Consider the following 12,075-nt stretch of genomic DNA (forward strand, 5'->3'; position numbering starts at 1 on the left):
GCTGCATACTGAGCAGACAATATCACTGACTATAATGATACCCATGTCACTTTAAATATTTTTCAGGGTTTTAAATTAAATATAAAAGTTAGAGTAAGTTCTCCTATCCGATGTGCACTACTTAACATGTTCCCATACTGAATTTAGGGTTGGCAAGCCAGTCAACTGACGGGACAAAGGTTTTAACAATTATACAAAACACTACATTATTCTGTAGTTTTCTTGACAGAAATATGATGTTACTGGGTTTTTTTGACATACTTAATGGAAAAATTGTGCCTTTTCTGTATATTATTTGAACCTAATGGCCATTTTTTTTACAATTTTGACTGATGTTTGACCAGTCAGTTGACCTAAGTTTATCTGACTGGGCGAAGTCCCAACCCTAATTAATGATGTGTTGGCCATTCACCTCTCTGTGTCTCTCCAGTCCTGACTAACCTGTCATTTACACAACTTATTACATCATTACTCAATCCCTATCCTGTTTCCAGATGTTTAACAAACACTTGGCAGCGGCTGGGGGGCAGTGAATTAAAGACAGTTCTCTAGTAATCGGGTTCTAAATGAAAAATTATAACAAAATTATATGTTTTCCTATGTATAGAATTTAATTATTAGGGGGTTGTTTTACATTCAGGGTCCTCTTAGTTTTGAGTGAATATGGTAGTTTATCAGAAGAAGATGGCTCCTACTCTTTTTTCTTCCCTCCCCTTGATTTGTGGGCTGGTCTCTTTCAGTTCTGATTCTGTTCCCTTTATAGTTCAGAGAAAATGTGCTACAAGAGCATAAAGTGTTAAACACAGTTTGGCCATGGATATTTGAAACTAGACGGTCAATGTAACATGAAATAAGTGTAAAATAATGGAAATTAAGAATTAAGAGTCCACTAAGAAAGCAGTAGTAGTTACCAGAGCTGTGCGAAATTTCGCCACCAGTTTTGTTTCGACCCTTTTCGAGGTCAAAACAGCAAAATCAAAACAAAATAGATATGGTCGAAACAGCCTCCCTGGGGGGGAGGGGGGGGAAGAAGGGGCAGGTGGTATGGGGAAGTCAACCAGCTGGCCCCCTGCTTGTGCCTGGCCCCACACTGCAGCCGTGGACTCCCCTTTCCCCTCTGCTCCCTCTCCTGCTCCTACCCCAGCCTCTGCCACCCCCCTTCCCCTTGCTCTGTGCGGGAATGCTCTGTCCTTGTAGCCTGGGGCATGGAGCACAGCTCCCTTAGCAGCTATGTGGGCTGCATGACCCTGCTATCAGGCCAGGCTGGGGCTGTGCTCTGTGCCCCAGGCTACAGTATGGATGGAGCCTGCTGGCGCAGAGCAAGGGTAAGTGGGGGAGGGAGAAAGGCAGGCAGAGGAGTAGAGGCCATATTGGGGAGAAGATGGAGGAAAGAGGCTGCAGGGAGGAGATGCTGGGGCACAGCAGCAGCAGGGTACAGGGGACAGGCAGTAGCTGTGGCTCTGGCCCCACCCCTGAGCTAGGACTAGAACCTGATCCACAGCAGATACTCCCCACCCCCTGCCCTTATACTCTATTTCAAGATGACACCCCGCCTCTTAGTGTGGCATTCAGATTGGCAACATTGAAAGACACCATCCCAAGGAATATGATGTTTCTCTCTCTTTGTTTAGAAAGAGATAAAATACAGAATAAAAATAATAACCCCCCACAACATGCATGCAATCCTGAGGAACCCATACCCAAGAAGTCAATTACAACATAAGCTACTTTGGATTCCATGTCAAAAACAAAGGCAATTACAAATAAAAATGGATGAAGCTACTTTACTGGATGCTTGTCTAGAATTAGTTACTGTTAATGGAAGGCCATATCAGTTGACAAAGATTCAGGATTTTGCAAAATTGCTGACCTTATGCTAGAAGGCTTGGGAACAAAACTTACAGTGAATGCTGCAAATACCTGAGATTGGTGGCAACATAAGTGGCACCTTTCAGGAAGGAACCAAAAAAGAAATTAAGGGAAGATAAATTTTGTTGGAAGTGGATAACATCATACAACTTGGCTGATCACTTTTAGGGATTAACATTCATCATATTATTGCAGAAGGAATTGTTCTTCAAACTCTTGCAATGAAAAAGATGACAGAGAAACAATCTTTTGAATATATAAAAATCACTGATTCTTAAACTTCTTGCTATATATGGAATCACACAGACAAAATATAGTATGACAACAGATAATGGAGCAAACATGCTGAAAGCAGTTAGGTTAATGCTCATGGCCCAGGAAACAGAGAAATCAGAACAACAAATTCAGAATGAAAAGGAAACAGAAAATGTACTGCCTGAGGATTCTTATAAAAAAGATATGAACTAAGATTACAGTAATTTGGTTCATGGCAACCTCAAACCGTGAGCTTCATCTGAGAGAAGCAGAATGGAACGCCACCAAAAGGCACAACAATTGTGCTGAAGCCTTTTAAAATAACAACAATGGGTAACTTTTATGGTGCTTGGTTAAAATGTCATTTTGAAACAGCACAAGCCTCATCAAAAGCCTTTAGCTTAGTCCTTATTGTCTTCCATGAAAAACTAAGAAAAAAATCTGCTTGAAAATAGTATCATCTCCTTGATATCAGTCCATCTGTCAGAAGAAGGGAAGTCAAGGTAACATTTCATTTAATTAATACATGGACAAAAATGGAAATGTTTACTTCAGAAGTTTGATTCTATATCACTGACTTCAAGGCACACATGTCTGAAAGTGAAAGATCAGATGAACTGGATTCTTCTTAAAGTTGGTAAAAGCTCCGGAGAGAAAGAGCTGAAAAAGAAAAGAAATCCCACCAAAAGATATGGCCATATCTTGAGTCATTTGCAGATGAGCCATGTCTCAGTAAGAAGGAAGACGCATTAAAATACTGGGAACACCACAAAAAAAATGCTAGGCTGCTTCAAATGACAAAAATGGTAATGACAGTTTTGGTAACAAGTGAATGCTGAAAGAATATTAAGGCCTCCAATTTATTCTATCAGCACAGAGGTCAATTATGACAGAGCAGATAGTAGATGTTATTTTAGATCATTCAAACAAACTATTTATGAGAAAGTAATTGTTTTAACAACAAAAAAACCCTGCCAGTCATGTAAAGTTGAAGTAAAGTGCAGTCAAGTTAGAAAAGAACACTAAATAAGTTTTATAACTTTAAAATGTGTTTTAAAAGTCTATTTCTTATTCTGAAGTTAGAAAAATTAGGAAATTTCTTCTATGTTGTGTGAAAGAAATTTGATCTGAATCTGTTTAAACAAGTAATTAAACCCTAGTTTTATTTCTGGTGGCTTGAACTGGAACCCCAACCCAAATAATCACCAGTTCAATTTCCTGTGAAAAACGGACATCAGATTCCCTAGCTCCACACAAAGCCTTTTATTGTGGGACCATACAGACAACAAGCCCACTGTCCCACTTTAAGTACCTGTGAGGTATGCAGATAATACGTTTTCCTCCAAGACAACTGGGGCTAATTTGTGCTACTTGTTCTTCAAGCTGTGCATGTAAAGACTGTTCCAAGCCTGTTTTGACGGGAGTCAAAGTCCTGGGCAATCTGCCCCAGCACTAATCCTAAAGTCTGTTTTCAGCCTCAGTCTTCTCCACTCCCCATTATTAAATACCACCAAAACTAGACTGTCCTTTGTCATGCCTTGAAGGCTGCCATGCTCATTTGGTTGTGGGTGAAGGAAAGCAAGGTTAAAAACTAAACAATGCATCACTAAGAAACAAAGGCAAGAAACAAAGGCTAAAAACAGCTAGCCAGTTTAATGAGGCTCTAATTAAGCTGGGATATGACTTGCATCAAGACAGCTGTTTACAAGCTAGGCTTAAATGACAATTAGGTTGAAGTAGATGCAACTCTTCTGAAGCAGTGTTAATTTGAATAATTCACAGGCATTTAATGTGGACCAATGGGCTGTTAGTCCCTGAGGTTTGGGGTTTGCTGAAACAAAATGCTTAAATGTGAATCAAGCCCCTAGTTGTCTGTTTTTAGCTAAAGAAAACCATATCTCATACTCTTTCTGTTAGTCCCGTACCAGTTAGCTTGCTTGGGTGAAGCTCCAGGTTTTATTTATTTTTAAACTTCTGAAATTACTTTCCATAGGTTTCTCTCACTTTATACGGTTCCATATGTGCGAATTCGCTGTTATGCGAAAAACAGCATAACACAAGGGAAACCTGTATACAAATTCTCAGATGATTTTGCATTTCACTAAGCTGTTTATCTGGGAATTAATTCCAAGTTATCAAGATACTTCATATATGTTTGCAATCAATGAATGCTTGCATAGCTGATTTCTTTTTAAATAATAAAGCAGCATGCCCCAGAGCATATGTGATGGCAAGTTCTACATTTGTGGTCAAAGAAAATAAAATGAAGGCCTTCAAGGAGTTGACCCAAACCCTGAGCCTCAACTTCCCACCTGTAACATTAAGGATAACAGTATTTCTCTACCCCACAGGGGCATTCTGCAGATGAATACACTACGCTGGTCAAAAATATGAAAAAGCATTTAAGAATGTGGCTAAGTACTAAGCCAGGGGCCAGCAACCTTTGCAAGCTGTGGGCTGGAACAACCTGGCTCCAGTCTGGCATGGATCTGATGCCTTTGGTAGCGTCAGGAGTGAGGGGGGGTTTGCCTTTGTCCGTGATGGGACCAGGCAAGTGGGAGCTCTACTGATGCTGCTTTTGGGGCACAAGTGCAGCTGAGAACTGTACCCGTGCTGCTGCCACCGATTCTCCCCAGTACCCCCTTAGCTGCAGCCTCCAGCTAGTAGAGAACCACACCAGGTCCATGCAACTGGAAGCTGCATCCACACTGCTGCTGTTTCTCCTTGCCCACCTCCACCCTCTCCTGACTGCAGCCCCAGCTCAGTTTCCTACTGGCTGGAAGCTGCAGCTGCACTGCAGCTAGAAGAGGGGGGATGCAGGGGGGGTGGGGAAGGGGGGAGAAGTGGTGGTAATGCAGGTGTAGGTTTCCAGCTGCCAGGCCCTAGCTCCAGCATGGGCTCAGGCAAAGCCTTCCAACTCCATGGGTCGGATCAAGTGGCTCTGTAAGTCAGCACATATTGCCAACATCCATACTAAGCAACAGCATGGTACATTAAAAATAATATATGTGCTCTTCTGCCCCATTAATAATGTACCATTTCTCATAAAATGAAAAGTATCCTTCCCTCCATGCTCTTACATTGTCAGATTTTACATTTTGTTCCTTGAATGGAGCAGAAACCATCCTCCATCTGCCACCCAGCCAATAACTTCAACAGACATAAAACACTAGCTGTTACTCTCAAACACACCATAAAGCGGCATGGAGCAGAAGTTTTTCACAATAAACATGACTGAACAAAAAGCTCTTACCTGGCCTGATTAAGGCTGGGTCCAGGGTTTCTATTCTGTTTGTGGCCATAATAACTTTTACATCCCCACGAGAATCAAACCCATCGAGCTGGTTCAGCAATTCCAGCATTGTACGCTGGATCTCTCTCTCACCACCTGAATTTGAGTCATATCTTTGAAAAAGGAAATATGAGCAAAGCAAATTAAATGTCATAACTCCATACAGAATATACTTTCCTTTACAAACAAAGCCTATGTCACTTCAGTAGCAGAGGCTTTACTGGGTTTATAAGGGAACATTATTAAAGTATGCAGCTATAAACACTGAGGGTTGAGAATAGTTCAGTTACTGTAATAGCTGGGCCCAACAGGGCACATGATGGACTAAGACACAGTCTTAAAAGGGACACCTTAGAAATCACATTGGTCTTAAATGATGTACCTGTAACTAAAATACGGAAAGGGAAGATTTACAAAAAAAAAAAAACCCTAAAAAAAAAACCCAACCAACCAAAATAAATCAAATGAACAAAAAAAAAAAACATTTCACTGAATGTCACTACCTTCCCTGCATAATTAGTCAGTTTCTCCCTTAATGATGATGAAGCTTATAAATAGTCAACAGGGCTATATCATACCGACACTTTCCTGTTTTCAGACGGAAGAAGGAAATTACTAAAAAGAAAAGTTCACGAGGATTTATTTTATTAAATGCTGGTCTTGCTATTTAAAAGGAACTCTTTCAAAATACATTTTTAAAATGAGTCAAGTTTGAGGCTCCCATATGCATTTCAAACAAACATTGAATCTGACACTTCTAAAAAGATGGCTGAATGTCTCCCAGTGATTACTGAATGTAATCCAGTAACTTGTGGTTGAACATCCCACACTTAGCTGATTCCTTCCTAAAAAATAATTGTACCTGTTATTTTTTTAAATTCTGGAATTAATGCATTTACAAATCATTCCGCTGAACCAGCCTGTCGTACCCCTCTGGGAGAGTCTGCATAGAATCATAGAAAAGCAGGACTGGAAGGGACCTCTGGAGGGCCCTACTTTTTGCAATGCCCTGCATAATGCTCTTTATCATAACTGGTTCTTAGGCAGTTCAGCAATGCATGCACTAGAGATGGGGTGCTCAACTACCAGCCCACAGGCTAAATTTGGCCTGTGGTACCATGACATCTTGGCCCCCAGGGCTCCCCATGGGCTAGGAAATTTGGTTGTGGAAGAGTAGTGGCAATTAATTGCCACCCCTCTCCTGCTGCTAAATTCCCAAGCTCTGTACACCTGGGTCAGGCCAGCCCCCTCCCCACTGTGGCTGGATCTGGGCTGGGATGCCTCCCTTCCCCCTCCTGTGCTGCTCTGGGTCCCTGTGTACCACCCCCTGTGCAGCTGTTGCTACCCAACCCCTCTGTATGGCTGGGTGGGGCCCCGGCTGCCCCATGGATGGACCAGGCAGTGCCCATTTGGCCTGGAGCAAAAAGGTTGGGCACCACTGTACCAGAAAATCTCTTTTAGAAAGTGATCCTATTTTGAAGATAAATAGCAACAAATTTCCCACTTTCATTAGCCCTAAAAAGCTCATATCTTATTTTCAGATTGAACTTTGATGAATTCAAGTACCAACAGTTCAAGTTTGACAGTGCCCCTTTAAATGGATGTCTGTGCCCATGCTGATTCAAGTCACAGATAGCGTATTTTACAGCAACAGCTGAGGATTTTTTTTTAACTCCTCCCAGGTATTAAAATGGCACCTTGACCCCACCCAAAATATATAAATGTATGTTGCTGTTTACAACACTTATTTCTGGAGGATAAGGACCATGTGAAAAGATGTGTTAACCTAACCTGTGAATCGCATCGGTTTCTACTAAACCTTGATACATTTTCAAAACAGCACACGCTGAGTACAGGCTGACAATAGTGTAGGATGACAGACTAGCTCTCACATTAATGAATGCTTATTAACAATTTCCTCTTCTACAGTATTACAATTCATAAATTTTAGTATTTTGAAAAAAAATATTAAGCATGAGGTTTTCCTTTGATACAGGAATAAATTATAACTTACCTACCACACCTTGCATACTAAAAAGCACTGCCTGATAATCTACAAATAATATTAAGTAGCCTACTGTGGCAAAGTAACCAAATTCTACATTCAAATAATGTTGGAATTAGCCTGAAAATGTGTGCTACCCACAGAATGGCTGCTTAATATGGTCTCATTATAGTTGTATAACCAGGTGCTGTTACAACAGCAGCCAACAACTTTGCAGTAACAAACACTGTAGCACAGGCGGGGGGGAGGGGGGGAAGCAAAATACAGCCAGTGGGCTGGATCCAGCCCACCAAGCCATTCTATCCAGCCTGCAGGGCCCCTAAAAAAAATTTAGAAAATTAATATTTATCTGCCCCTGGCTGCCTGTCAAAGATGACAGGAGCCAGTGGCAGTATGACTAAGCAGCCACAACAGCAAGACCCACCCAGTACCAGTCCACCCCTGACCTTCCCCTTCCCCATCCCCATCCCCAGCCAGAAGCCTGTGCCTAGCAGAGGCTTCTGGCCTGAGCTCCTAGGGCTGTTTCACACCTCCCTGCATTGGAGGGAAATTCAGATGGGGGCGGGGGGAAGGACCATGGGTGATTGCTCCTGCCCTCAGGGCCAGGCCAGACCAGCTCCTGCAGTCCTGAGGATGCAGCTGGGAATCATGTGGTGCCAGAGCAGCTGGCAGGCGGAGGGGAAAAGTGAGGAAATCACTGTGGTAGGCAGGGGGAAGGGGAAGTGAGTTGGCACACGGAGCACAACTGCTGGGTGGGAGAGCAGGGCCCTTGCCAGCACTGGTGGGGGCCCAGGGCAGGACAGCAGGAGCATGGGGCCGGGCCGGCAGGGGCTCTGTGGAGCTGGTCTGGCTCTCCCCTCTCCCTGCTGGTGCAGCCCAGCCCAGCTCCATACAGCCTCTGCTGGCATGTGCCCCACCCTGGGCCCCACTTCATTTTAAGGTATTATACTACCACCTCTATGTACACTACACAAACGCATGTAAATCAGGACAAAAATATTTTTTTAAATGAAATTAATGAACGTGGTAGTAAGTTTGATTTTTAGAATATAATTTGGTATTTTTTTTTCTGGTTCCAAGATGGCAAACCCCCTTGCTGAAAGGAGTACTTCTGGGAGCAAGGGGAGGGACTTCTGGTGGCAAAAGTCAGGGGTTAGGGGGTGGGACTTCCAATCCCAAGATGGCAACCAGGGTGCGGGGCTAACCCTTGCAGCCCTCAATGGTTTGCTGAAACTCAGGAAGCGGCTTGCCACCCGAAATAGCTGCCCACCCCTGTTGTAGCAACTAATAGCTGCCCACCCCTGTTGTAACAACTACTTCTTACACTGCTATAAAAAAAAAAAAAGAGTGGAAAATCTGTACATTTTTTACCTTACGAAACTGTTTAAAGAAGAAATTCAATACTAGGCTCCCCCAAAAGGAAGCATTTCAGATAACTCTCCTACCGTCCTTGTCAGAACAAAAAACATTCAACATGAAAGTTAGAATGCAAGGCCCTACCTCTTTGTACCAATGGCATCAATTTCATCAATGAAAACAATTGATGGCGCATGCTCCTCAGCGACACGGAACAATTCACGTACAAGTTTTGGACCATCACCTAGGTACTTCTGTATTAACTCAGAGCCAACGACTCTCAGGAAGGTTGCTGAGGTTTGGTTTGCCACCGCTTTGGCTAATAATGTTTTTCCTATTTTCAAAGCAGTAGAGCAGTTAGTTTGAAGCCAAAACTGTTCATTTTAAGAAAAAAAATATTCATGAAATTGAGATGAGACAGGTCTAATGTGCAAATATTAAATTAAACTATGTCACAGTACAACTCAGTGACTAAAGTCTTAATGGGACAAACTGAGCAGACTGAATATTACTGAAATGTAGGGTACCTGTTCCAGGTGGACCATACAAAATGACTCCTTTGGGTGGCTTTATACCCATCTCTTCATAATACTCAGGGTGAGTTAGAGGAAGCTCCACAGACTCCTGCAGCATAAGGAAAACAAACGCTGAAAATTTTACAAATGTTGACTAATCCTCAGAAGAATTTGGTGAGGGTATTGAATATTACAGCCTTGCAATAGAAGTAGTGAAGGCAAAAAACCCTAATTCACTTTAAAATAGAATCTGAAAGGCATTATGAGATGCAACTGCCTATGATAGTAGGAGACTAGAATCAGGGACCCGGGAGATCCCAATTTGAAAGATAAGAAGCCTAGGGCAGAACAGGTACCCAGGATAAAACCCTACATGAAGTAAGCATCAGAGCTGAATATAGAACTCAGGAGTTCCTAACTCCCAATTCTGTGCCTTAAGCATTAGACAACACTTCAATTATCTGATGATTAAACAAGGGTACAGTAGTTATCAAGCATTAGAACTGATATTTTTGAAAACAGACAGTGATTTTGAGTTGTCTTAAAGAAATCTAATTTTCTGAGAACACTTTCTGAATATCCGGACCCTTCAAGGTGACTCAATATTGGACACCTAAAATCACTAGTCATTTCTGAAAAGGATGGCTTATTGTAAAACTAAACTGCCTCCTGCCCTTTCATCCTACTATGTTAATGCAATGCTCTGGGTGAGACCTTCATAAATCCATAAAACTCAATGCTGTTACAGATCCCAAAGTAACTAAGACTTGGTCTTTTTGCTGCATACAGTATTGGGTACTGATAAGTAACCTGCTAATTTAAAAAGCAAACTTGTTTGAATTTATGTATATATGATTTATCAAATAAACATTCAAAGCAGCATGTCAACAATGCACACAGACCTCAGATGCACTGGAGTCCTATGGTTACATGTTCAAGGTCATATCGTAACAGATATTTAGAAGATTCTTTTTTTAATAAGTTAATAGATGTGAATACCTTAATTTCTTGAATCTGATTGTCAAGGCCACCAATGTCAGCATATGTCTCCTGAGGGGCTTTCTCCACTTTCATCACTGTGACTAGAGGATCTGTATCATCCATCAGGACTCCTATCACAGCATGAACCTATGCAAAGCAATAATATCGAACGTAAATAAAGTAGAATATAATATTACCTCTAGAACTCCTCCCTCTTGAAGTCCACCACAGCCCAAGCCCAGACATCTTTTAGAAGCACTGTAAAAATCTTCCTATTTGTGCAGGAATTTAGCAAGTAAAGCTAGACTAGGAAATTGTTTAGTGGGTTTCTGCTTTATGGTTTTCTCCCATTTTATAAGCATTTTTCCCGTTTTATGTGGTATTCTGTTCTCCTATTGTAAGCTGTTCTAAGCTTCTGGTGGGCAGGGCACTACATAAATCAAATAAGTTACTGGACAGCAAGACTGCAGACAGAATGGTGCTACAAGTCCAAAATGAAACCTATCATACATTCATACAGTATGAAGCATAGTCTTAGAGCCCACACTGTGGTACTCCTATAACAGATTCTAAACAATGGCTGGTTCAGAACAATACTAAAAACTTGCACCATGTCTTCATATTGCAAAGACAACTTACCTTATGATTGAGCAAAACAGAACAGCCTGGTTCTAGCAGATCCTTGTCCACAAAAGACAGAATGCTAACGTAATGCTCTGAACCCACCGATGTAGACACGATAGCATGATTATCATCAATGATCTCTTCTAGGGTGCCAACAGACATCGGAGTGCCTCGCAGATCATCCACCTTCGACCTCTCTTCCTGGGAGCAACAAAACATCAATAATCAAGAACAGAAAGAAAAGCTTCTGCTGAATATGCCCTCTACTAGTTTAAGCTATATGCAAAAGAGCCTGCATGAGGAGGAAAGAGAAATTTACTAAGTTATCCAGTCCATTCAACAGACACTGAAAGAAAAGCTTGTATACCTATGTAATAGAGTACAGACCCCAAAGCTCTTAAAAGTATCATACTCTGCTGTGAGAGCAACAAGGATTCCTTTTAGAGGCAGCACAAAGCAAGGCCACTGTAGGATCTGTTTAAAGCCTACAGAAGCAGGAGTACCATGCCACAGGAACATGCATGTCTAGCATGCTCCTTCCTTTCCCTGCTGAATGGCAATTAGTATGTAATAGAGGTGCACCAATACACTGGTCCCATATCATATCTGCACCGACACAGGGAAAGTTGACAGAATCAGCAATTGTTTTTTTTCGCCTGATGTGGCCAGTAAGTGACCTGTGCATGCATGTAGCTGCAGCATGCACATGGCCAGAAGCACAGCCCAGCAGTTTGGAAAGCAGCATCTGGCTGGTAAGTCTCAGGTGGGAGAAGGGAAGGGGTGTGGGGAGGGCAGATCAAGGCCCCTGCGGTGAAGGAGGGGGTAGGGCTAGGCAGGCATTGCTCAGTCGGGCAGGGAAGCGTACAAGACAGAGCTGCAAGCAGCTTGTCTGGGTTGTGCGGAGAATAGGGGCGGCTCACGCTGCTGCACACACCCTGGGAGGGCATGGGGAGAGGGGAGGTCAGGCTGGTACTGCAGGCTGGGGCAATGCTGAGCTTCTCCTGGCAGGGGGTTGGGCTGTGTTGCTCTCAGGGCAGACAGTGGTGCTGGAAGGGGAGCGTTGCGGGGGGCCACAGCACATTTTGGGGAAGAGTCCACTGCCACCCCAGCCCTAGCCTGCCCTCACCCCATGCAGATCTGGGGCACATGCCCCCCATGCCCTCCCAAGGTGCACAAAG

The 12,075-nt window shown here is 42.7% G+C and overlaps 1 protein-coding gene across 1 annotated transcript in view; it reads right to left on the reverse strand.

Annotated features, from left to right (window-relative positions):
• PSMC1 (proteasome 26S subunit, ATPase 1) overlaps positions 1-12,075 on the reverse strand; it is a 25,961-nt gene that overhangs the window by 7,866 nt on the left and 6,020 nt on the right. Inside the window, exons 2-6 of the mRNA XM_019518666.1 lie at positions 10,913-11,098; positions 10,292-10,420; positions 9,305-9,401; positions 8,922-9,111; positions 5,378-5,529 (exon numbers count right to left, since the gene is read on the reverse strand). Coding sequence (XP_019374211.1) covers positions 5,378-5,529; positions 8,922-9,111; positions 9,305-9,401; positions 10,292-10,420; positions 10,913-11,098 — 754 coding nt within the window. The remainder of the gene's footprint in view (positions 1-5,377; positions 5,530-8,921; positions 9,112-9,304; positions 9,402-10,291; positions 10,421-10,912; positions 11,099-12,075) is intronic.

This window comes from Gavialis gangeticus, unplaced genomic scaffold (genome assembly GCF_001723915.1).
Source record: "Gavialis gangeticus isolate Ggan-Ray unplaced genomic scaffold, GavGan_comp1, whole genome shotgun sequence".
Classification (NCBI taxonomy): domain Eukaryota; kingdom Metazoa; phylum Chordata; order Crocodylia; family Gavialidae; genus Gavialis; species Gavialis gangeticus.